We start from the raw sequence: 27,271 nt of genomic DNA, 5'->3' as shown, positions 1-27,271 counted from the left end.
GCATATATCCTTGTATTTGAAACACGCAGAACTAAATAGCCTCAATCCATGTGCCAGTGGAGGTGAGGGAGGAAGCACATAAGATAAATGTGTCAAATCGGGCCGTGACGTCAGTACCCCCTGACGTTTATGATAGGACAACATTTGTATATATCTTTACTTTGAACAATTAGAGCCTTCTCTAAAACAAAACCAGGACATCATGTGAATTTAAGTGTGTTTTTCAATTCTCTAACTTTGACCTCATGGAGCCCCCTTCTCTTTCTCAGCTATGCCCTGTCATGTGAGATTGAAGCAGCTGCTGACGCCAGCACCACCTCGCCCAAGCCTCGGAAGAGCATGGTGAAGAGACTCAGCCTGTGAGTGTCCCCTGGGGGTTCTGGGGCTCCAAGAGGGTGCCATCAGAGTCGTGAGAGGAGATGTATTCAACAGGATGACCTTGAGCCAGGGTGAAAGTGAAGAGCACTCCGCTCATTTGTTAAGCCGTTTATCCTTCTGTCATGAACTCAAAGCATTTGCTGAGTCCATTCTTCTCCACTCCCCTCTCTGTTGTGAATCACCATTCTCTCCTGCCTGAATCACTCCAGTAACATCTTCACTGTCTTCTGGCTGCCCCTTACCGAACCATTCATTCTCCACTAAATAGCTAGGTTGTCTTTTAAAATGTACACCAGATTATGTTGCTTCCTGTATAAAAACCCCTATAGCTTTTATTTTAAAATAAAACCCAAACTCTGTATCCTGGTTTACTAGGCCTTACATGACTTAACCTGCAGACTTCCCTCTCTTACAACATTGCCCTCTGTTCACCAGTGTTGAGGACGTTTGCACTGGCTGTGCCTGGCCTGAAATGCTCTTTCTTCATGACTGGCTCCTTCAAATATTAGCAAAAATGTTATGTGCCAAGAGAGAACCCTTTCTAATGTTGCTGTCCACCCCTCATTCTCATTCATACTAGCTGCTTCCTCCAGTGGAATGTAAGCAACCTGAGAACAGGAACCTTGTCTATCATGCTCGCAGTTGTATTGCCTGAGGCCAGGAGTTTGAGACCAGCCTGGACAATGTAGTGAGATCCTGTCTCTACAAAAAAATATCACTTAAAATATTAGCTGGGCATGGTGGTGCACACATGTAGTCCCAGCTACTTGGGAGGCTGAGGTGGGAGGGTCGCCTGAGCCCAGGAGTTCAGTGTTACAGTGAGCTATTTTTGTGCCACTGCACTCTAGCCTGGATGACAGGGGGACACCCTGTCTCTAAGAACAAAACAAAACAAAACAACAACAACAAATATATATATATATATATTTATACACACATATGTATATACACATACATATATATATGCAGTGCCTAGCTCTCAATATGTGCCTGAAAAACCACCATTATTTTTAATGAAATGAATCAGTTAATATCTTTTTGAGGATTTGGGGGGATCAGGATTCTGACTGTCTTTATGGGCATTTGATATTTCCCAGCACTGTCTCTCCACCTACTTCAGTGAGTCACATTGAGACACAGGCAGGGATGGCACATGACCTTGAGTGTTGCCATGTCCCCGGTGTAACATAAAGACCTCTGCTGGATGTGGATAGCAAGGTCTCCCACCATCAGCGGCCACGCAGGCTGCTATCTGCCATCAGGTGATATGGGTGGTATGAGGCATTGTGGGTGAGTTGGAACATGCGGTTTAGTAGAAAGCATCTGGAAGATCATCCTGTGTTTTGCTCACCCTCTCTTTGTTCAGATGACTGTCCTGGCCCTGCTGAACTCTAGATTTATGAGCTTTTGGAGTCAGCTCTTGAGGAGAATTTTTCATAGTATCTTGCTGTCTTTTCATCTTTGCAGATATGGGGGAATGAACTACTGAGATAATCTGAGGGGCCTGACCAAGCCTTGTCAGCTGGTAAGACTGGCATGTGCACAGGGAATCAGCTCCCTGATAGAGGTGTCCAGACATGCAGGGGATCCTGGGTGTCCACTCTGCCCACTGAGGCAGCAGAAGGAATTGGGAGCTTCTGGACCCACTATGGCAGTCAGAGGTTCTTAAGGAAAAAAACAAAAATTCTCAATGCAGGCAGGCCTAATCCTGCGTCCTGCTGCCTCTATCCTCCTGCCTTCTCCCCATCCTCATTTCTATGCTACTGCTTCTCTGTACTCTCCAAGCCCGGGATCTATATGTTTTGTGGTGGGAGCTCTAATACCCCTGGATCCTCTGTCTTCACTGACACAGACAAGTGGTCAGTCCTATGAAAACATTTACTGTGAAATCCAGAGAGGGCAGGACTGTGAGGGTGCTATGCCCTTCACAAAGTGTGGTAGGCACTCAGTACATCTCTTACTAGTAAAATCTTGCTGGGATAACCCTTGGTATCTGCAGTTGAGTTTGGGCATCTATTATGAAAGCAGTTCATATGCCCCCATCTTATTTCTTGTACATACAAGGGTGTTTGCATACCATTATTTTTCAAAAGATTTCATGATCTTCTTAGCATGTTTACAAATCTGGGAAATGCATTTTTGCTGTTCCCACATTCAATGGCTCATCATTCCAAAGAGGTTGGAGAAAACTTTGGGTGCTTAGGCCTAGTTTGAAAGTTAGAGATGCCTACTACTGAGCCAGAATGAACCTTCACAACGCAGGACAAAGCAGGACCTTACTGAATTGTAGAAATGGAAGAACCCTAGAGACTCTGAGATAATGGATGGAGGACCACTAGTTGACATCCTTCAAAGATCTACCTTTGTAATTTATGAAGCAGTAAGAAAGGGCATTATTTTTGCTTCTGTCATCAGAGTTTAGCTCATACCCCTATAGTCCCTGTAATGCTCCTGTAATGCTTGGAGGGTCATAAAAGGAAGACAGGGAAAATGGGGCTGGAGATAGCAGGGTAGAGATAAGGCAGAGCAAAAATATGCTTGAGCTCTTGGAATTCAAGCATATAATTCCAAAAATATTTAATAAAAAATCAAGTTCACCTTCATTGTTTCTATTATTGTTGTTATTTTATAGTCAGTACTTGTTTAGGTTCAGCCCACGTGCTAGTTGCCTTGCATGCCGTTCCTTCTTAATCTGACTCCCGCCCTCCTTTTACCACTACTTGTGGTGTAAATCTGTTAACGGTAAACCTTCTCAGTCTTAGTCTGAGAAAGTCTTTATTTTGCCCTCCTTCTTAGAATTATATTAGACGGGTATAGAATTCAATACTGACTGTTACTTTCACTCAGCACTTTGACGATATTATTCAGTGTCTTTTGACTTCCATGGTTACTTTTGAGATGTGCGGTATCTGCTTAATTACTATTCCTCTGTTTTATGTTCCCACTCCTGTTGCTTTTCTTTCTTCTTTCCTTCCTTCCTTCCTTCCTCGCTCTCTCTCTTTCTTTCAAAAGAGTTTTGCTCTGTCGCTTAGGCTGGAGTGATCTTGGCTCACTGTAACCTCCGCCTCCTGGGTTCATGCAATTCTTGTGCTTCAGCTTCCCAAGTAGCTGGGATTACAGGCACATGCCACCACACCTGGCTAATTTTTTTGTATTTTGGTAGAGTTGGGGCTTCACCACGTTGCCTGGAGTGGTCTTGAACTCCTGAGCTCAGGCAGTCAGCCTGCCTCGGCCTCCCAAAGTGCTGGAAGCACTTTGAGAGCCACTGTGCCTGGCCCCCTGTTGATTTTAAGAATTTCTTTTGTCTTTGATATACCAGTTTAAGTGGGAGTTTAGTCTTACCCTATTCAGGACATGGCTCTTGGATGGGAGGATTCCTATGGTTCACCAGTTCTGGAATCCTCTCAGCCACCATCTCTTCTGATATGGGCCTTCTTCTATCCTCTCCATGTCTTCTGGAACTCCTCCTACACATACGTGGGGCTTTCTTACTGCTTTCTCCATATCTTTTCACTGTTCTTTCTATGTCTTTATCTTTTGATGATGATTTTTGAGGATTTTCTTCAGATCTGTCATCTAGTTCATGATTTTTTTCTTCAAGTTATTTAATCCTTCCACTGAGGTTTTAGTTTAAGTCACCACCTTTTTCACTTAGAGGTGAAATGTTTTTCAAATTATCTTCTTCCTTTATTAGAATGTCTTGCTCTGAGCTCCGGTTTTCAATTTCTTCTTTTATGTCTTATTCCTAACATACTTATTTTGCAGCTTGGCTTATAGTAGACATGCAGATATTTGTTGGATGAATAAGCACATTATTAGTTTTGTTCTGACAGTTCTCAAATTTGAAGTTCTCAGGAGTCTAAGCCTGCTTTTTGTTATGCCTGTTGGCTCTCTCTTTCAGTGGAATATTTCCTTGTGTGTATTTTGTAATTTTGTATCACGAGTTTATCTTTATTAGGGGATTCTCTGAAGCCTGGGCTGAAGGTATATCCCTCCAGCAAGATTTTCTTTTTTTTTAAGAAAAAATCTAGTTTACTAGCGGTGTCACCGGTTGAGAGTTTCTAACCCCATAGACCACATAAATAGCAAATTGGAGTGAGGCACAGACCCAGCTCACACATGACTTCATAGGAGACATTTTTCTTCTTTCCATGCTCAGGCAAGAACAGTCTCCCTGTTGTCTTCCTATGCTAGTAGAAAGATATTTTTCTGGCCTATCTTTTTAGTAAGGGTATAGCCCTTTGTGGGCCCTGGCTGTATATAGTTTTGGTTCTAACTCCTCACCATTCATAAACAGAAACCCTCATCTTTGGGCCCTGGGTGTGCATTAAAACCCACATCACTATTTTGCCAAGATTGGGGCCTCCCACTCCCCCACCAGAGCAGCTGCAGAACTAGCTCGCGTGCTTCTGGTTTTCAGTTCCTTTTTCACTTAAGGCCTGTAGGGATTTCCCTTCCTATCTTGCAAGCTCAACTAAAAAGAGTTTTTAATATTTCTTATCTAGCTGTTTTATAGAGGAAGCATTTAGGATACTGTAGTTCACAGATTGTTGGAAATAGAAGTCTTCCTCCTTGGTTTCTTACCCAAAGCAGTGCCATCCCTTCTTTGCCTGTGAAGATCATTTTATGGTAGGAAGTGATGGGGGTATGGTGATGGTATCTTGATCCTGCCAAGGTGGTCCATAGACTGTTAAAATGTAGAGGACCATTGACCTAGAAAGACTTCAGATTAGTACTGAATAATCTATGTGTTCTTTGAAGTTGGAAATACTCTTTTGGGACAAGATGTTTACTACTATTTGTTAGAAACTTTATAGCAAATGTCCTCCTAAAATAATAATGACAGAACACACAAGACTGAAAAAACATCAAGGGCTTAATCAACACAAAATATTTGCCTAATCAGGGATTCCAGATTTGTAACAGCCCAAATGCTTGGCATTCTGTTTTTTTCCAGACTGTTTCTAGGGTCTGACATGATCACCAGTCCCACTCCCACCAAAGAGCAGCCCAAGTCCACTGCCAGCGGGAGCTCTGGTGAAAGCATGGACTCTGTCAGCGTGTCATCCTGCGAGTCGAACCACTCAGAGGCTGAGGAGGGCTCCATTACTCCCATGGACACCCCTGATGAGCCTCAAAAAAAGGTATATACTCAACCCTTCTCATAATTTCTAATGCAGGCACCTACATGCTCTTTGCCACACCACAGCAAGAAATGTCTGTTTTTAAGTGGATCACTCTATAGTATTTTGAAAGTCATGTTTTGAACAGGCATCAAAAGAAGAGTTCAATTTGGGGACATACTACTAATAGAAACAGGTGTAAAAGCACTAAGCAGTTTCGTTTATTCATTTGGCCTTTGAAATATTGTTCTATACCCACCTCTTAAGGCACTGGAGTTATTTAGGGGAAGTAGGACTACTTAGAAAGAGCAAAAAGTCAGAGATGGAGATGTGTCAGGTTCTTGGTGCCATATTTTGTCTTAGCCAAGCATTTATCACAATAATGTTGCATTGCATGCCACTCCAAAAGTCAGTGACTTAAAACAACCACTATTTATCTCTCTTATGTATCTGCTGGTTGGCTGATCTAGGTTGGGCTTGACACTAGGCCACAGATTTGGTCCAGGTCTGTTCCACTTGCCTCTCATTATTTTTGGAGTAACGGGCTACCCAGGGCATGCCCTTAGCATGCTAAGACGGACAAGCAAGAGGGCAAGCCCACTCACAAGCATATGTCAAGCCTTTACTTGAGTCGTATCAACCAACATTCTATTGGCTAAAGTAATCATGTGGCCACATTCCACATAAGTAAATGAAGCAGAGAAATAGGCTCCAGTTTTAGTGGGAGGAACTCTGAAATCACAGTGCAAAGGGCACAGCTGCAGGGGAAGATGAGGGATTGGTAACAAGGATACATTCTCCCATGTTGGAAAAAAGGAAACTGATGAGAGGTGATAAAAGAATTTCCGTCGAGTTTCTATTTTCTGTGACTGCATAAATAAAAATTTAAAAACCAAAATATCTTAATCTTAAGATCTTAATTAAGACCAGTCTTCTTTTTTTTTTTTTTTTTTTTTTTTTTTTTGAGATGAAGTCTCACTATTCTGTTGCCCAGGCTGGAATGCAGTGGTACGATCTTGGCTCACTGCAACCTCTGTCTTCTGGGTTCAGGGGATTCTCCTGCCTCAGCCTCCCGAGTAGCTGGGATTACAGGCATGTGCCACCATGCCCGCATAATTTTTGTATTTTTAGTAGAGATGGGGTTTCACCATGTTGGCCAGGTTGGTCTCACACCCCTGACCTCAGGTGATCCACCCACTTCGGCCTCCCAAAGTGCTGGGATGAGCCACCGCACCCCACCAATATCAGTGTTAATCTTCTGTACACATCTGCTTCAATCTGTTGGTTGAAGGGTTTGGATCAGAAAGTCAACTATGACATAACTAGAATTTGCACCATTTGGGGAAGGTTTCTGGCTAACCAAGCTTACTCAATAGTGACTTCTGGCTCCTTAGCTTATGGTTAGGTCAGTAAGGTAGAATGTTGGCAATGGTTTCATCCCTTGGTTTATATCTGCTGCTCTTCAAGGGGACATGTGTGTTGGTTCACATGGTGTTAAAACAACAGTGGTAATCCTGGAACCCTCAAGTGACTTTGTCATAATGTAGCCAATCCAGGAAAAGCATCATATTCAGGATTCATCAAACTGAGATGACTAATTTGCTGCTCTAGTTGGATTTCTTAGCTTTCTGCTTTGAAATCCAGGGGATACAATCATTCATGCTCTAAATATTGAAAGAAAGCCTTCGTGGACACCTACGGACTGGCCATGCTCTCAAAAGGCATTTTTCCTCAACCCGGGATGTAGTCATTCTTCATGACTTGACATACAAATTAGCTTTGTCAAAATCTGGAATGCAGTCTCATCATTCACTTTTTCACAGCCTCTGAGGTTTTATAGGCTCCATTTCTGATGGTAGACATTGTAGGAAAGTAATAACTGAGGTATTGCCCACATTATTGTGGGATTTCTCCCTGTCTCTCCAGGAAGGAGATGGAATCACAGTCACACCTTGTGGCATAGTGGAAATGTACATTGGTCCAAATGGTACCTTTTAAAACTATGCAGAAGCCCAGTGTGCTTTCTCCTGCACATCCCTTGCTTCATCTTTTTTGTCTCATCTCTCATCAGACTGGCTTTTTAAATTCTTGCAGAAGTCATGGCTCTTTATTCTTTGGATGAACCTCTCTCAGAGTCATACATTTCTTAAACATCAGTGATTCACTTGGATGCAAGTAGCTCCTGGACTGCACAATCCCTGCATATTAGCTAGAAAGGCTCGTGATTCTCCTGCTTGGCACATAGCTGGACTGAGCTGACCTCCACACTTCCTTCCTGACCTGAGAGCCTGTGACAGCCGCCTTCTCCAAAAGTCCTCCAGACTGTCATTCTTCCTTTTCCACAGGCTGCACTGTGAGGTTGCTCTTAAGGGTGAAGTGTAATTTATTTGCATTCCTTTCTTCATTCCCCTGATCATGATTTCTAAATATTGATTTTTGCACTTGCTCCTCACTTCTTAAATTCTCAATAGGAATTTGGGGGCTCATCAGGCAGTCTGTTTAGAGCTGCTATAACCCAGGCATATTCTAGGCTTTATCTTAACTATAAATGTCACTAGAATCATAGAAAAATCTAACAAAGGAAATAGAGTTTGGATAGAGGAACATGAAGGTGAAAAAATTGAATGAATAATTGGAAAATGCACCCCCTTAACTAATATATCTGCAAAGAAACTTATGCTATTAACTTATCTATCATCAGTTAGTCCTCAAATTGAGCCACTAAGTTGATTCATTTGGGAACATAAGAAAGAAAAAAACCCAAAAACCGAAACAAAAACTGAACCATATTATGATAGAGCCACAATCAGACCCCTACCCATGAGAATTGTCACATCAGCTGGCTGGCTGTAAACTAACTATGCAATAGAACTGAATGTATAGTTATGCCACAGGAGGAAATCTACAGGAAATAAGATAATAGACTCCATTTTAATCAGAAGCCTGATAACCAGAAAGCTCAACTTCTATACTGTTTCCATGGAAAGGCAGATAAATATGAAAGAAATGTTATTTATTTTATAAATGACTTCCAGAATATTTTATAGGATTAACATGGCATAATTTAGCTTAAGTCATTCCAGGAAATTCTTTATAATTTTCTACAATAATAATGGGTATTTTAAATGGTTCAGTTTAATGATTTTTAAAAGTACCTCTTCCAATAACTTCTTTCTTTGGTTATTGGTATTGCATGGATGAGAAATGTGTAGTTAATCAGAAAAGCACATTAACTGTAGTACTCCATTTCTTAATTGTCCTTGATACACATCATGAAAATGTATACAGTTGGCTCTACTAGCAAATGTGGAAAGTGGTGAAGCTGCTTAAAGGCTGTATTTCCCTTGAGCCAAGTCACTTTTATATTCTGAATCTTATTCTCCTCGTCTTTATAATGCTCTGCATTTTGTTCACAAGACAGTTGTGGAATTAAAATGGGATAAGATAATATGAAAGTTCATGATAAGCCTCACAGTACTAAACATACCAAGGTAGCAGCATACTATGTTGATTCATCTTATTGTCATCAGCCACAGGCTGAGCCTTGGCCATGTGCTTGCTCTGGGAACTCGACAGTGGGAATCCGGGAGCTTGGGTTCCTATTCTAGGGGTGCTGTCAACTAGCTGTGTGGACCTGGAGCCCCAGTTTTCTCCCTGGGTCTCAGGTTCCTCAGCAGAACAGGTATGGGACTAGTTGATGTCCAAGGCCTTTCTAGCACTAATATTCAATGCAGAGCCGTATAATCTGGGGTACTTCTCTTAGAAACTTCTAAAAATACAGAACTTTCTCTCTCACTACGAAATCTGACTGCAGTAGGACTGAATCAACTGCGTTGGCAAGGCTTTCCTCCAGTCCCGTAAGCTTCTGACTTCTTTGGGAACCCATATTGCCTCCAGTTTCTGGTGTCTGCTGCCACCTGCTGGTTAACTTCTATAAGAACAGCTAAAACCTAGGGAAATAGAACTGCTTTGCCTCACGTGCTTATAGAGTGATTAGGTCACACTGAGTCACCGATAGGCATCTACCACTGATGGGGACTCAGAGTACTTACACCAGGGATGAGACACATGTGTGCTGTGGGCTCTTGTGGAGGAAATAACTGCAGTCTATCAGTCTTGATATCTACCTCTGCTTTGAAAATTGCAAAGCTGTTGGCCAGCGTTCTAATCTGTTTTCTTCTGGGGTGTGTTTACTCTTCCAGCTGTCTGAGTCCTCCTCATCCTGTTCTTCTATCCATTCCATGGACACAAATTCCTCAGGGATGTCTTCCTTAATCAACCCCCTCTCCTCCCCTCCGTCCTGCAACAACAACCCCAAAATCCACAAGCGCTCTGTCTCGGTGACGTCCATTACCTCGACTGTGCTGCCTCCTGTTTACAACCAACAGAATGAAGACACCTGCATCATCCGCATCAGTGTGGAAGACAATAACGGCAACATGTACAAGAGCATCATGGTGAGGAGCAAGCCCTGACCCAGGAGCGGGTTTCCATTTAGATTGTGTGTCTGTGTCTGTCGGCCGCTCAGACTAATAGCCCTGAATATGCACACTCAATATTAGCATATACATATATGCATTCACACAGAAGGGATGTGTGTCAGTTCCAGGTCTCCCTGGGCATAGATGCTGAATGATGTATGTATATAAAATATATATACATATATATGTACACACGTAGTGTATATAGGATATAATTTTCACATCTTAAAGAAATGCTAAAACTTATTCGTTTAGGTCAGTATTAGCCATTTGAAAATTCTCAATTTGGATGACAGTGTAAATGTGCTCCAGGGAGGATGACACTACCTCACACATTTTTGGAAGCCTTCCTATGGAATTATATGTCTGGTTTTATCATTGAATTTCCACACATTCTTAGCAGTGTACTCCCCTGATGGCAGATTTTTGTCATTTAGTCATTTGGATCAAACCTAGTTAATAAAGTGGATGATCAAGCTAGAAATACAGTTTGGGTTAATGAGGAACGATGCCTATAAAATGAGACTGACCTTTTTGAGCTTCTTGTAAAATCTGTGTGTTTCTGAGGACAATTGCAAAGATATTTTTAATAATGGCAGTCTTTTGGGAATACACACAGAGCCTCTCATGGCGATAACCTTGGGTATGTGAGGTCTGGTAGGTTTATCACAAGAATATAAACTCCTTAGTTTATGGGAGATAATCATGTATTGGAAATCACTTTATCCTTTGCAGCAAAATCCCACAGCTAATTCCACATCTCTCCTCATCTTTATCACTCGCCTCTTTGAAGGCACACTCAGTGCTTACAAGCTCAGGTCTGAATATGGCATAAGTGGTATGGAGGCTCCACATAAAAGCTTTGCTAAAGCATTTATTGAGTCAACAAAATATCAAACATTTATTGCGTTCTAGTCATTAGATCAGGCTTTGGGGATAGGGAGATGAGTGAGACATTTCTGCCTTTGAGGAACTTTTAATTAGAAAGGGAGCCCACAAAGCATTATTCACAATGTGCAAAATAATAGAGCCAAGATCAGGTGGTAAAGGGCCTTGTGGCCCACACAGAGGAGTGTGTTAATCCCGCAGGCAATAGGGTCTTGTTGAAGGCTTTTAAGTAGTGATGGGATTTGCTCATTAAGAAAGTCATGGCATTGTGTTTGCTGGAGTGTCGGGGTAGACTGGAGGCGGGGAAGCAAGTTAGGAAGCTGCTATCATGTTCCATGTAGGAGAGGATAAGGGCTTGAATGACGGTCATGTGGCTGGAGATGGTGAGGATTTTTGAAAGCTTTTGATGAGGTAGATTGTAGAATCCATTCATTTAGTTACCAACTTTTTGGTTACTGTTGTGGAGGACTAGAGGCTGTCTGGGTAGTTGGTGGGTCTGTGAGATATGAACTACCAGAGGAGGATATTCAGGGACATTTAAATCAGAGGTACCGGTATGACATCAGATGGCATTGTCTGATAGATGGTCAGAAACATGGGCTGGTGCAAGGCTGGTGCTGAGATCAAATACTGGGAGTTGTCAAACCCCACAGGGGGGGATGTGGTCTCGCGAGACTGAGTGTAGGATGAGGCAGAATGCAAGTGGTAATGAGGGAGGGGCTAATAAAGGAGCACCCGAGAGGTAGAGGAAACACAGGGAAGCCAAGGTCCTCCATGTGGTTACTGCCTGCTCAGCATTGTCTGTTCACCTGGCACCTCTTACCTGCACCAATCAGAGAGAATGTCCACTGCATAACTCTACAGTGTCTCTGAATTATAGCATGGATTTGTACACCAAACAGTTATGTTTTGGGACATGCCTGGTCAGCGTGCACTCTGCTCAGTCTGGGGGGAACTGTGAGTGGTTGGACTGCACAAACCTCTACTGCCCAGGAGGAGTCACAGGTTGTGCATGCTGTCTGAGTGTTGGGAGGGTAGTGAGCAGAAGATCCCCTGCCCCCTGCTCTGAGATTCCTCCTTCCCCAGCAAATGGGCTGCCTCTGTGAGAATCACCTCTCCTGCCAACCCCTTCCTGTGGCCCTTTATATTGCACCAGGTGGTGGCACTCACCTTTCATGAAAATCCTGCCAGCGCATGTCACAGGCTTATTCTGGAGAGATGACACACTGCTCTCGTGCTCTCATTCTAATCGTTAGGCCTCTCAGGAGAAACCTTGCTCACAGGACGTACCTTTCTGAAATGTATTATGCTGTGTGCTGTTGACCAGAAGATGGAAATAAATCAGTCCAGGTTCAGGCGAGACTAGCAGTTCTCAAACTTTTTGTTCTCAGGACCCCTTTATACTCTGAAACAGCATTGAATATTCCAAAGAGCTCCAGACTATGTGGGTTGTATCTGTTGATATTTACCACATTAGATATTTAAACTGAGAAACTTTCAAAATGTTGATTAATTCATTTAAAATAACAATAATGAACACATTGCATGTTAATGTAAATTTTATTTTTTAATGAAAAATATCTATTTTTTTCCAAAAATTATTGAGTGAGAAGTGTGGCATTGTTTTCCATTTCTGAAAGTCTGTTAAAATGTGAGTGAGACTGGCTTTGTTTTGTTTTGTTTTTGTTTTTACTGTGAGTACAGGGTACTGAAGAATACAGTGACAGCTAGTAGACTTGTAGTTAGAAACCACTGGACCGATTTGTGCTATTGTGCCAGCAATTCCATCCACCATAGCTTCTGCAATACCTATGCAAATGTCAACACAAAGAAAAGACAAACAGCATCTTAGTATTATCATGAAAATAATTTTGATCTCATGGATCCCCTCACAGATTTCAGGGACCCCACGGGCCATAGATTGCACACTGAGAACTGGTGGCCTAGAGAACTTGCTTTGCAAGAGCAACTAATGTCCCTGGAATCCAAGGCCCTTCCATAGAAGAAGAGACAGCAATTAGCCCTTGTAAAATTACCTCCTCAGTGACCATGGAAAAATGTCTTCTACCACTGAACCCATCACTCTTTCGAAATGATCTTTCTCTCCATTATGTCAATCACAGAGTCAGTCTCCCAAGATCCCTTACACAGGGAATGCAGTATTTCTGTCACAGGAAAGTCAATGAGGGTGACACCAAAGCATCGTTCAGTACCGCGCATTCAGTACAGCAGCCACTGGCCACGGGTGGCGATGGAGCATTTGAAATGGGAATACTCCAAATTGAGATGAGCTGAGGGTAAAATATATGCCAGATTTTGAACACTTAGTACAAAAAAGTAAAATACTGCATTAACAATTTTTGTATTGATTATATATGCTGATGTAATATTTGGGGTGTTCAAGTTAAATATCACCTTTCAAAAACTTTTTTTTTTTTTGAGGCAGAGTCTTGCACTGTTGCCTGGGCTGGATTGTAATGGCACGATCTCAGCTCACTGCAACCTCTGCCTCCCTGGTTCAAGCAGTTCTCCTGCCTCAGCCTCCTGAGTAGCTGGGATTACAGGCACCCACCACCATGCCTGGCTAACTTTTTTGTATTTTTAGTAGAGACGGGGTTTCACCATGTTGGCCAGGATGGTCTCAAGCTCCTGACCTCGTGATCCACCTGCCTCGGCCTCCCAAAGTTGGTGGGATTACAGGCATGAGCCACCTCACCCGTCCTAAAAACTTTTTAATTGTGGCTACTAGAAACCTAAAATGAAATATGTGGCTCACATTCGATACCTATGAGTGCTAATTCAGTCTATCAGCATAAGGATGCACGCTTGAGCTGTGAATACTCATTGTAATCATAAGTTCGATTCAGCATCGCTTTGATGGTACAAAGTAATAAACATGCAAGGGAAAGCCCTTGGTCATCTTGTCCTCATTGGGACATACCTGGGGAAGTTTAAGGAAAGGAGAATGAAGGTAGCCTGGCTGTCTCATATGACTTACCCACCTTAGCCTGACATGCATCCCCTGAAGGGAGGTCTTCTCCTTTAGCTTTCTGCTACTAGTCCAGTGTGACCCAGCTTTGGGAGTATTTTCTTCATACTATCAAAAACATATTTTCCTCATTTAGAATTTTGTGTGCACCTACTTTTCCCTTGTAAATGAATATGCCAGATGTTTTGGTAACAGACACGTGAACAAGATCTTTGCTGCTTACAAGGACCCCTTTGTAATGCACATTGTTTATGGAATCACAAACACCAGCTGCTGCCCCAGATCAGAGTGAGGCATCTTGGCACTGCCATCCTCAGGCACACAATGGCAGTTTCTGGGAGGAAATGAGACTTCTGTATGTGTCGAGGGGGGTCGTGGGGGGCTTTCTTTCTATAGTCCTCTTGCCCCCTGGTGAGAACAGCTTTTATTTTTAAGTAAGAATAATCTGAGTTTTCATTCACTTCTTTCAAACTTAAAGAAATCACCCAAGGTATGGTACATAATTTAGCTTTCTTTTCAGGTTGCTCTGCACACCCTGCAAATAGTTGGCTGGCAGGCAGTGAGGTGAAGGGAAGAACATCAGAATTGGGGATGAGGGAAACCTTTAACTTGTGCTTTTAAAACACTTACAAGCTGATGTTTATTGAAGCATAATTTGCATGTAGTTACATATGCAGATCTTAAATGTTTGATTCTTTGAGTTTTAATAACTATATATATCTATGAAACTACTACCCCAAATCTAGATAAAGAACATTTCCATCCTGCCTGCCAGATTCCCTGTGCCCTTTCCAATCAATCCCCTCCCAACCTAGAGGTTCATTTTCTAATGCCACAGATTTTGTTTTTCCTTTTTTTGAAAGAATAGACTCCACTGGTATGTAATCTTTTGTGTCCGGTTTCTTTTGCCTAAGATGATGTTTGTGAGATTCATCTGCATTGTTGCATGTGCCAGTTCTTAGTTCCCTTCAGTTGCTCAGTAGGATTCTATTATGAATATACTATGATTTATTCTCTTTTCCTGTTGATGGAGATTCAGATTGATTCAGTTTTTAGCTATTGTGAATAAATCTGCTATGAATGTTTGTGTACAAGTCCTTTTGTGGACATATGTTTTTATTCCGCTTGGTAAATGCCTAGGAGTGGGACTGCTGAATCACAGGGTCACCTGTACTTTTTGAAATGGTCAATGGGCAGAACTGTGACCATTTTCATCCCGTGGGTTGTAACCAGTGCCATAGAAGCAGTTCAACATGGGAGGATAATTTTGGGCCAGGACTAATAATGCTTTGCATTTTTCACAATTCCCTCATATATATTCTTTCACGGGAACTTCAACCACTGTGGAGGAGATAGGCAAGGAAAGCGTTCTCTCCATTTTAATAGCGGATGACGCTGTGACTCAGAGATTAGGTGACTCGCCCATCATCTGTGGCTGCTAAGGGTAGAACCAGGACTAGAAACCAGGGATCCTGGCTCTTGGTCCAGTTCCAATTCCACGAGTCCGTTCTTTCTGGAAAGGCATCACAACACAAGACAGCAAGAATGAGAGGGTCAGGAGAACTCCCTCAGGAAACGTGAAGCTAAGTACTTTACAAACCTGTTCATTGTCTTTGCAGTTGACGAGCCAGGATAAAACCCCTGCTGTGATCCAGAGAGCCATGCTGAAGCACAATCTGGACTCAGACCCCGCCGAGGAGTACGAGCTGGTGCAGGTCATCTCGGAGGACAAAGGTGGGCATCCTTCCGAGACAGGCATGTTCCTTCCCAGGGCAGGTGGCTAGCACATGTCCACAGTGCTCCGCATTTAGAAGGCAGAAAATGGATACGTATTGTTTTATTGGGACCTAGTGGTGGTTTTTGATAGTGCAAGGGTGAACAACCGTGCCATCACCTCACTTGTGGAATTAAGTATCTCAAACCGCTCTCCGATTCCCCAGCTCTTGTTTTTCCTGCGATTTTGATGAGTATTTCTTCTGCCCAGTCTTTCTGAGCTCTTCAAACACTTTTCTAGGAAGAAGTGTCTCCCTGTGCCAGGAGGCAGAGGGTAGGGGAGTCTGTTGGGCCTTGCAGGTGGCCACACACCTCCTTTACCCAAGAATGTGTTTCTAAGTTGTGTGTGAATCTGAAATTTAGTGGTTCCTATAATTTCTCATCATTTCAATTAATCATGTATGAAAGGTATTTTCTTTATTCATGATCAATTTTAAAATAACACAAACCTCTAACTTGAAGGTTATTTACCTCACATTTATTGAGGCAAAGAACTGGTAATCTATGAAAGGCTTCAATATGCCTGGGAACATATTATTTAAAGAAATCTCTTTTATGAAATACTTTTTGGGGGAAATAATCACCCTTGCATGTATCTGTCTGCTAATATGAATTTGGGGATTGTATTTGTTGAGAGAAGGAAACAGGCTGGTAGAAAACTCCTCTGTACCTTGTCACTTCACAGACAGTGACTGTCAGGATATGTCTCTTCTCCAAGTGCAGAAGGAGCAGCAAATATTGTTGACCGAAGCCAACCCTTTCTGCCGCCAGACCCCAAACTGTCCATTGCAGCCACCTTAAGTAGTCCTCTGCTCACCAACAAGCAGTGTCCCCTATAAGTGAGAAGCATTCCACAAGCTAGGCTACGGGATCAGCATGTCACCCAGGGCTCTATCGCTGGTTTAGAGGAGAGTGGCTGAAATTAGAATACTACCTTCTCCTAGAGATTAAAAGCTGCAGCCTCTGGGAAAATTCTTTTTCAGTTTCCTCTTGGAAGATTTCTCATTCATTCAGCTGAGCCTTAGGCTGTGGGGCAACACTTTCTCAGTTATAACCTTTTAATGTAATTATAATTATAATTCTAAGCCTAAAAGATGGTCTCAGGTTGTACCATTTTGCTTACAACACAGCACTAAGGTGAGGCCGGTGGGTCTAAAGGTCCAGGAGTCTCGAGGGGTAGCCAGGACCCAGTGTTGCCCACCAGCTGCGTGGTCCTAAATGCAAGCTGCTGGACCCCCGGGCCTTGGTCCTTAATTAGAGACAATACCCTGCTGGTTCCTCATATATCACAGGGCAATTCTGAAGATAACAAGAAATTGTGTACCTGAACATGGGGAGACGCTAAGTGATATATAACTGTGAGGACTATTATTACTGACCCGTGAGTATGTGGGCAGCAGCATGGGACACTTTGAGGGGATTGTTCTCCGCTGAGCCTTTGTGCACAGAATGTACAGGAGTCACTTGGAAGCTGCTCATGTCAGTCTTGTTGTTGGATATCAATGTTTGAAGTTAACTTAAGACTCAATTTGTCCAGTTTTACAACCATATGCCTCTCTGGTTGCCTCCCCAACCCCACTACCACAGAGCTAGACTTGCACATTTTACCTTTTTTAATTCTGTTTGTTTTTTCAAATACTCATTACACTTGAGTGCTAAATACTGTATACCTTCTTGTGGCGATTACTCAAGGATCTAGAACCAGAAATGCCATTTGACCCAGCAATCCCATTACTGGGTGTATACCCAAAGGATTATAAATCATTCTGCTATAAAGACACATGCACACATATGTTTATTGCAGCACTATTCACAATAGCAAAACCTGGAACCAACGCAAATGCCCATCAATGATAGACTGGATAAAGAAAATGTGGCACATATACACCATGGAATACTATGCCGTGATAAAAAAGGATGAGTTCATGTCCTTTGCAGGGACATGGATGAAGCTGGAAACCATCATTCTCAGCAAACTAACACAGGAACAAAAAACCAAACACTGCATGTTCTCACTCATAAGTGGGAGTTGAACAATGAGAACATGAGAACACATGGACACAGGGAGGGGAATATCACACCCCGGGGCCTGTTGGGGTCCAAGTGGAAGACTAGGGGAAGGATAGCATTAGGAGAAATACCTAATGTAGATGGCGGGTTGATGGGTGCAGCAAGCCACCATGGCACATGTATACCTGTGTAACAAACCTGCACGTTCTGCACATGTACCCCAGACCTTAAAGTATAGTAAAAATAAAATAAAAATTAAAAAACAAAAATAAAAGTGAGGCTGGGCACGGTGGCTCACGCCTGTAATCCCAGCACTTTGAGAGGCCGAGGCAGGTAGATCATCTGAGGTCAGGAGTTCAAGACCAGCCTGGCCAACCTGGTGAAACCTGCCTCTACTAAAAATACAAAAAAAAAAAAAAAAAAATTAGCCGGGGGTGGTGGCACACGCCTGTAATCCCAGCTACTTGGGGGGGCTGAGACAGGAGAATCACTTGACCCTGGGAGGCAGAGGTTGCAGTGAGCTGACATTGTGCCACTGCACTGCAGCCTGGGCAACAAGAGCGAAACTCCATCTCAAAAAATATAATAATAATAAATAAATAACTTAAATAAATAAAATAAAACTGAGTCAAAATAACTTTGCTTTGATGATTTCATATTACACTTGGAACAATCCTTGTTCAAAAATTACAGATGTCTAGTTGGGAATCATTGAAATTGAAAATAGTTTAAATATTAAAAGAAGGGGATATTTGCTGCTCCTTCTGCACTTGGAGAAGAGACCTATCCTGACAGTCACTGTCTGTGAAGTGACAAGGTACAGAGGAGTTTTCTACCAGCCTGTTTCCTTCTCTCAACAAATACAATCCCCAAATTCATATTAGCAGACAGATACACAGGAAGGGGAGCATCACACACTGGGGCCTGTCAGGGGGTTGGGGAAAAGGGGAGGGAGAGCGTTAGGACAAATATCTAATGCATGCAGGGCTTAAAACCTAGATGACAGATTGATAGGTGCAGCACATGTATACCTATGTAACAAACCTGAACATTCTGCACATGTATCCCAGAACTTAAAGTAAAATACTGTAAAATAAAGATATGCATGTTCAGCACATGTATCCCAAAATTTAAAGTAAAATTTTTTTAAAAAAAGATACATACTTTCCTACATGGGAAATAAAATACTCGTTTGACGGGATTACTTCAAAAAATATTTCAATATTTCAAGTAGAATTCTGGAGTGCTGTAGATTTTCTGTTTTTTCTATGTCATTGGATTCTCTTAGTCTTTGAGAAAATCTGCATACTGGGGTGGAAAATGGACTGCAGGAGAAACGAAACCCGAGTTCAAATCCCAGTTCTGGTATTCACTCGCTGCCATCTTGGGAATTTTCTTTAACTTTTCTTGGCCTCTGTTTCCTACTGTACTTTTTTTCTAGTTTTAACATTTTCTATTGGAACATTTAATTCATGGAGCAAATTTCTAAAATCTCATTTGTACTAATTTTTTAAATTGGGATTGAGAAGCTGGGGCCAATTTTTGGGGTAGTGATGGTGATCACTGTCTGGTTCAGGTCACATTCCAGAGACAAAGGGCCGTAGTCCCGTTCTTGTGTCTGGGCAAGGTTTACAGCTGCCATTGTCAGTACTGAGCTGACCTCCACAAGCTGACCATCTTATCTTTCCTTATCTTTTTCAGAACTTGTGATTCCAGACTCAGCAAATGTCTTTTATGCCATGAACAGCCAAGTGAACTTTGACTTCATTTTGCGCAAAAAGAACTCCATGGAAGAACAAGTGAAACTGCGTAGCCGGACCAGCTTGACGTTGCCCAGGACAGCTAAACGGGGCTGCTGGAGTAACAGACACAGCAAAATCACCCTCTGAAGGGAGGGACCAGTGGCCCCTTGTTTGCCAAAGGCAGAGTGGGGCTGAGAAACAGGCTGCGGTGATTGCAGTTACCATCCGGTGTTCGAGGATCATTGGTGAAGTCAGCAGATATTTATTGAGTTCCTGTGGTGTGCAAAGCATTATGATAGGCATCGTGGGGAAACTGGAAATGAATTTGACATGAAAAGGATGAACGATTCACTGATTCTCTTTGACTTATTTGAGACTAAAATGCAGAATTACCAACATTTAAAACATATATATGCACATGTATTTGGTATGCATGTGTATATATATAAAAATATATGAGGGACTTTATGGGATAGTATAGACTATGGAAAAACAAATTTGCACAATGGCCTGGGAAGTTGAGGTCACTTTTTACAGGGAAATAGAAGAAACTGAGAACCTAGTCTCGTATATTCTGAGTAAATGGAATCAGTCCTGGGAATAGAGAGTGTCCTTTGTGCCAGTATTACAAGAAGCCCAAACTTTATTTTTATAAAGGGAGAGGATGACTTTCTCAATCAAGTGCCACCAGATAAAAACAACTGCAGAGGCTGGAACTGCCACAGGCTGTATGAAAGGCCACTTTGGAAAGGGTTTGGATGAGCTGGTGGCCTTCAACCTCTGCCTGCATCTGCCACTTTCTGCTACCCTAGGGAGGCCAGGAGGAGCTTCGGAGGACCATCACCCCACTGGTCTAGCCATCATGACCCCTCTGGAGGTGTCAAGCTCCTGAAACAAGCTCATTTCAGTTTCTGGCAACCCCGTGTATTTCCGTTTTCCCCCTAAAGAACATATCATAATCATTGCACAAATAACCATGTTCTTTGGTAATGAAGCCAGAAAAGAAAGCGCAAAAGAATGGTGACTCATTTGGACTCTTATCTGTCTTGGAATGTCACTGCTTCGTTGCCTTCTCTGATTGCCTTTTGCATGTAAAACTATGTGTCTGGAGTCTTTTGCCATCTGGATCTTAGTACCTCTTTATTATGTGCAATTTATTCCTCAGGTGTGGAAATTTCTACTGCAATTGACTACGTTTGATTATTTTGAGCTTGTGAAAGATTTCTGAACGGTGATTGTCCCATTAATAGCCCCTCAGAAGATGTTCCCTGCTGATAACAGCATCCTATTTTACTTACTTTTATAGCATTACTGTGCCTAGTCATGGGGAAAGAGATGGGGCTGTGTAGATTATCTGAATCATTTGTCTAAGAGGTACATTCTTCCAGATGGAATCAATAACTTTTTTTTTTCAGGTTCCCATGCTTGCTATCACAGTATCATTGTTAAGTGATACTTTTGTCTCTCATAACACCATCACACTCTTCCTTCCAAGTCTGAGCTGTGCTGGGGTTTGAACTAAAAGCCATATGTGGAATATTGACATGTGTAAGAAGCACTTTCAGAATGTTGTCCTTTTTAAGAAATGATTCTCAAAATACCAGTTTTTATTCCAAAAATAAAGAGAACAAACCCGGAATATGAAGTGCAGATTGTAACATGGAGCTATTTTTTTTTCCTAATCCCATAATACAGCTCCTAAAAGTTGTGTGGGATTTGCGTTGCATAAATAGCCATGTGAATTCCACAAGAAGCACCAGGGAAAGTTTAGAGATTTGCGGCAATGGACCGAAGAATGGGCCAGGAAGTCCTCCGATTTCCTTTGGTCTTTCCAGGAGATTGGACTACACATTGTAAAGACTGACTGGGTTTCAACTAGTCAAAAAGCACTTTCTTCTGTTTTCAATCCCTGTTCGATTTGTGCTTCTGTGCTTGTAGGAGAGATGGCCAGGGTGGCAGCCCTCATGCAGGTTGAAGTATATGTAGCCTCAGCCTGATATTCTTGGTGCGGAGGTAAAAAAATAAATAAATAAAACCATTGGCCTGGTTGAGGGTGTGACCACCAAGACATATATGTTGTGCCCCTGTGTTCATCCTGTGTATTTATACTGTATATGTAGAGTCTAGATTTATATACTGCAATGTAAAATATATATATATTTACCTTTTTTAAAGACAATGGAAATTCCAAGTAGCTAAAACTTAGCTTCATTTATTTAATGCCACTTTAAATGTCTTAAATGTGTTTCCTGGTGGACAGCCGGGTAATGCTTTTAGCTGCTCGCATGCTTGTCTTTCTGCATCTCCATCATCTGTTTACCTTTTGGTTAAACTAATAAACTAGTTTGGGACTTGGCTGGCATGTGCTGCCAGACCCAAAGGGATTGTATCTGGATTATTAACCAGGTGGGTTTTGGGTTCCAGTGTGTCAGTAAGCTTTTGGGAAGCCCGCTGAATTGGTTGGAGGAGCACAGGGAAAGCCAGTGGCAGAGTTAGGTGGGATCCTCCCCACTGGCAAGTGTCACGAGCCTTTGGGGGAAAGAATGACTTCCTTAGGAGACTGCAGTCAGAGATGATGCCGTTGCTAGATTGCTGTTCTTAGGGATGGAGTCTCACTCTGTCGCCCAGACTGGAGTGCAGTGGTGCGATCTCAGCTCACTGCAATCTCCGCTGCACCAGTTCAAGCAATTCTGCCTCAGTCTCCTGAGTAGCTGGTATTACAGGCGTGAGCCACCACACCCAGCTGATTTTTGTATTTTTAGTAGAGGTGGGGTTTCACCATGTTGGTCATGCTGGTCTTGAGCTCCTGACCTCAGATGATCTGCCCACCTCAGCGTCCCAAAGTGCTGGGATTACAGGCATGAACCACCGCACCCGGCATGGGGACACTTAATAATCCAACTTAGAGTGAGGGTCCAAGTTAGCATTTTGTCGCCTTTCTGAGAGCCTTTCTCCGCATTTTGTGATGGATACCACCTGCATAATTCTTGAAACCGCCCATGGTGCCTTGGAAGCCAGGGGGACCTCCATGGAGGGAGGAAAGGCATTCCCAAAAGAATTACACTTGAAATCCTTTTAAACTGATCCATGCAGTTTCCCCAAAGGCATTACGTCTGAGGCCAGCTTCACTGGACAGATGCACAGTATTGTCATTTATCATACTGTTAAAAAGTTCCCAGGATTATTTTCTAGTAGATTTCTAAATGGATCCAAATTATCAAATGTTCTGTGCCCTTGTGGAATTTTTAGAGGAAGCCAAGTAGAAATTTTAATAATAGGAAATTGATAATATGGGGTAGGGCAGAAAAAAAAAGGGAATTTTGTCTTTGGTCCTTGTTTTTTCAAGATCATTCTAAAAGCCTGTTTCCCTTGTTTTGCCTTTTTCTAGAAACTGGGCCTGGGGACAGTCTGCCTGAAGGAATAATGTCTTAAACTTGTCTTCTTTGGAGCGTTTGTAAATTCTCCCTGCAGCGCAGGATCATTAGGAGGCATACAATATTGCTTTACGTGTCCTGATTTCAGGGGGACTGAGGAGGTTCCTGACTCAAACCTCTTTTTCTTCAGATGCCTACATTTCCACTAGGCGAAGTTATTTCCATTGCATTTTGCATTGCTTTTCCCCCTAGACATCTCTCTTAAAATTAAATACCTTTGGAAGGGATGTGTTAGGCTAGGCTAGGCTGGACCGAAGTAACAAACCAAGAAATTTCAACAGCTTAAGACCGAGGTTTATTTTTTCTTTCACGGGACAGTGTAATGCAAGTCAGGAAACTCCTTAGTAGCTTCTCTCTAACAGCAGCTCACAGATCCAGGCAGCTTCCATCTTGCAACTTTGCCATCTCAGTGTTTCCCTTCCAGTCACAGTGATGATAAAGAGAGTAAAGAGAACTCACAAACTGTTCCCAACTGCCTTAGACCAAAGCGACACCTGTCACTTCTGTTCACAGCCCATCAACCAGTCCCCGGCCCCGATGTGAGTACAGGGGAGGTGGGAAATGCAGGAGAAACCTGGAGGAGTTGATGAACACGACCGCCTCTGCCACAGAGGGGTAATGCCTTCTTCTAGGGTGCACGGGTTTGTTCACCGTTGGCAGTCATCAGAAAGTGTTTGGAAGAGATGGCAGTGAGGACTTGAGAGGAGGCTGCACAGAACAGAGGAAGAGTTGAAGAAAGAGAGATGCTGAAAGGAGAAAATACTAGAAAGAACAATTTAATTTTGTCTAGAACTAGCCTTGATCTTATTTTTTAATTTAATTTTATTTTTTGAGACAGGGTCTCACTCTGTCACCCAGGCTGGAGTGGCGCAACCTCAGCTCACTGCAGACTCCGCTTCCTGGGCTCAAGCGATTCTCCAACCTCAGCCTCATGAGTAGCTGGGACTACATACGCAAGCCACCAATGCCCTGCTAATTTTTTCTTTTTCTTTTCTTTTTTTTTTTTTTTTTTGTATTTTTTGTACAGATAGGGTCTTGCCATGATTCCCAGGCTGGTCTCGAACTCCTGAGCTCAAAGCGATCTGCCTGCCTTGGCCTCCCAAAGTGCTGGGATTACAGGCATGAGCCACCACGCCCAGCCAATCTAATTTATTTTTAATTTTTAACATACAGTCACTCACCAACAATTTATTTTCTTCTGATGTGGTTCCTACTTTGATGACACTAGGAGCTACTTTACAGATGTAGTTGTAAGTCAGGTTAAAAAAAGAAACCTAGGAAATGTAAAGTATTTACACAAAACCCAACAGATCAAATAGGAGCCAGGCAAATTTAATTATTTTAGACTCACAATTCGGCAACCATTATTGGGTGTGGTTTCTCAACATCTCTACCCAGAAACCTTTGTGGAAGCAAGTTTCTTATTTAAAATTTCAAGGAATCCAATGTATGTAATGTTTTCTTAAGAGTTTGAAGGCACCTTACAAATCATGTAGTCAGTGGCCTCGTATTATAGATATGGGGCTGAGACACAGAACAGTTAAGTTGCCCAAGTTTTAGGGACAGAGCTCTGGATCATCAAACCCCACTCTGAGCATATCACACTGGGCCAGGCACTGAATGGAGGAGGCTCTCCTGACAGACACTTCCACAGCCTCACGGAACTGGAGAGAATCCCTGGGATCTGTGGGCTCCATCCCCGGCCTTCCAGTCACATGAATTCCCACAAACTATCTCGGTCAGCTGGGCACCTGGTTGGTTCTTTGAAGTGTCTGAGGAACATTCTACTGAGGGTCAGAGCACTGCCACCTACTATCCTGAGCATCATTTCCATCCCACAGATGAGGAAATGGCCAAAAAGATGATTGTGAGTTAGCACCCCAGCTGGATTGGAATCCATTTCTGATCTGTAGTCTCGGGTGTTCCCCGGGGGTGCCTGCAGCGGGAGAAACTCCTAGGAGAGGCATCAACTGACAGGAGTTAACAAAGGAGGAGCAGATGGGACTGGGGCTTGAGTGACGTTCAGGAGAGCCCGTTTTAAGACCACCTGGATCAGCCTCCCTGTAAGCCAGTTATCAGTATCCAAGTGCTTTAACACAGGCTTCTCAGATTCCTACCATTATTTCATACCAAAGCATCATTATGTGCTACAGTTCCAATTTCTTACACAAGAATGAAAAGGGTTACCAATGCAGCAAGTTAAAAAAAAAAAAAAAAAAGAAGAAGAAGAAGACTGAATGATTTAAGCTATTTCTGAATTGTTCCTGCCATAAAAAAAAAAAAAAAAAAATCAAGGCACCAGTTTTGAAATGGGAGACGCATTCTAAATGAGACTGTTAGCTTGCCCTTTGACATCGATTTCTGATCCTCATTTATTCAGTATCTAACATCCAAGTCTGCAGAAATATGTTATCTGAGAGTTTGCAGTATGACCAGCTGAATAATCAGTATATGAGGTTTCAAAGGGGAGACAGACATGGGTTAGAAGTGCCAGCTTTATGTATCAGGCTGTGTGTGTGTGGTGAGACAGAGTGCAAGAGTGAGAGATTAAAACATTAAATTTTACTGAGAAAACAAGAAATGAGACACATTATCCCCCAGCAGCTTGGAAGTGGATGCAGTTTGGTGAGATCTGACTGCCTCGGTCTGACTCCCAGGCCACTTACTACCTTAGGCAAGTTGCTTCCCTTAGCTCTTTGCCTTATCTGAAAGATAGAGATTAATGAATAGTTCCTACTTCTTGAGGTTCATGCTGTATTAAACTACACAGCACACGTAGGGAAAGTGCAGTTCACTTTGGTGCATGATACAAGAGTTAGTTGCTGTTATTCCTGGGAAGCTTCTGGCCTAAGGGAAGTCATGTCTTCAAAGAAGCCCTCCAACCTCCTCCCGGGATGAGCCAAATGGTCCAGACGTGAAACTCTTAGAGGTGGGGCTTCCATGTGTGGAACAGCACCCTGCGAAAAGCTAAGCCTGCTGCTGCTCTGGGGAGAGACTGACTCACGGAGTTGGAGGGCGTCCAGGGCTCCTGCAGCTTGTTCCACGGCTGGGGTCCAAAAAGGCTCACAGAGACGGGGATGTGGGCCCGGCGCAGCCTCCCTGGCCAGCCTGCAGGCTTTGCAGTGGGCACTCACGCTGGACGGGCTGTGACAGGAGAGGCTGGCTGATGTCAAGCAGCCCTGGGCCAGAGTGTCCCTCTCAGGGCCTGAGAGATCGGCCACCACACAGAGCTGGCAGCAACTCCCATGAGTCCCCACCTTCTTGGGTGGATTTTTCTCACCAGAAACTCTGCTCCATGCTCCTGGGTACTCCCTCCTGTGTCTGTTCACAGTCCCTGTGTCTTTCCTACAGGAAGGGGTTCTCGACTCTGGTTCCAGAGGCCCTGTCCAGGGACAATGGAGATGCTTGATTGTGAGTTATTGCTCTTCCCCAAGCATTGGGGGCACTGGACATTTCACTTGTTCCTTTGCAAGCGGTTCAACTCAACACCAACTCAATCTCTCCCATAGTTGCAGACTTAAAAGGATAAAACTCTAAGGACAAGGCTGTCACCACTTCCATTTGAAGCCTCCCTCCTACCACACTATTTTCCCCATTGGTTCCCTCTCCTCTTTCTTGGCCTGTGCACTGGCATCACTGTCTCCAGCGATGGGCTTGCATTAGTCTCTTCTCCCCACTCCTTGCACTTCTCTCCCAGACTCTGCTCTGAGCACCAGGACTTTGCTCTGTGTGTGGTGCTCTAGAAGGTGCCTCTTTCCTCTCCCCTCAGATTCTCAACAGGCTTGCACCACTCTGTCCCTTGCACTCAACTCTGCTCATGGTTTCCTCCCCTGAGCTAGGCCTGAGCAACAATATCATCCCCTTCAAGTCTTCACAATTTATGCTAGCAATTTTTAAAAGCAGTTAAAGCCCTTCAGGCCACACCATCAAAATGCCTGGACAACTCAACACCTGTCTGGGGGTCTGTTCCAAACTTCTCATTTCCTTTTGGGAGAAGAAACTGTCGCTGATTAATTTCCAAGCATCTAAGAACAGAGAGAGAGAGAGCTGCCCACTCCACTTTGAAAATCAAATTCACCCGTGGAATAGGAAACCCCCATCAAAGCCTTGCCAGGTCCATGGGGGCAGAGCTAGTGCTCTGTGGGCCCTAGGATTGCTTAGACATGGTAAGTTTACTAAAGCACCTGTTCCAGAGAAGCCAGGCTGGAGAACTACAGGGAGGGGCATAAAAACAAACTCCATAAATTAAAAATAAAGAGAAGGCAATCCTCAGAGACGATTCTTCATTCTTTCCACTCTTTTGAGGGCAGATGGGAGGATGGATGGCTTTGGATTGGAAGCAACACAGCTGGTGTCACAGAGGCTACTGAACAAAGATCAGCTCACATATTAGCACATCCATGGGTGGAAGCAAAATACTAGGGCATTTCAGTAATTCACAGAGCAGAAAGGA

General features: G+C 43.1%; 2 protein-coding genes across 11 annotated transcripts in view; one reads left to right on the top strand and one right to left on the bottom strand.

Moving 5' to 3' along the window:
* Positions 1–21,768, top strand: part of RGL1 (ral guanine nucleotide dissociation stimulator like 1) — a 291,840-nt gene extending 270,072 nt beyond the window's left edge. For all 10 annotated transcript variants that reach the window (XM_003815617.5, XM_003815619.5, XM_014342149.4 and 7 more), the window contains 5 exons: positions 270–359; positions 5,336–5,522; positions 9,704–9,958; positions 15,479–15,593; positions 19,344–21,768. In XM_003815617.5, the coding sequence (XP_003815665.1) occupies positions 270–359; positions 5,336–5,522; positions 9,704–9,958; positions 15,479–15,593; positions 19,344–19,531 (835 nt within the window). In that variant the 3' untranslated portion in view covers positions 19,532–21,768. The remainder of the gene's footprint in view (positions 1–269; positions 360–5,335; positions 5,523–9,703; positions 9,959–15,478; positions 15,594–19,343) is intronic.
* Positions 21,371–27,271, bottom strand: part of COLGALT2 (collagen beta(1-O)galactosyltransferase 2) — a 109,164-nt gene continuing 103,263 nt past the window's right edge. Inside the window, exon 13 of the mRNA XM_063603554.1 lies at positions 21,371–23,526. The gene's annotated coding sequence lies outside the window, so the exon portion shown is untranslated. The remainder of the gene's footprint in view (positions 23,527–27,271) is intronic.

The sequence above is a fragment of the Pan paniscus genome, chromosome 1 (assembly GCF_029289425.2).
Source record: "Pan paniscus chromosome 1, NHGRI_mPanPan1-v2.0_pri, whole genome shotgun sequence".
NCBI lineage: Eukaryota > Metazoa > Chordata > Mammalia > Primates > Hominidae > Pan > Pan paniscus.
The sequence above is the reverse complement of the archived record's forward strand: the minus strand, read 5'-3'. Positions and strand labels throughout refer to the sequence as shown.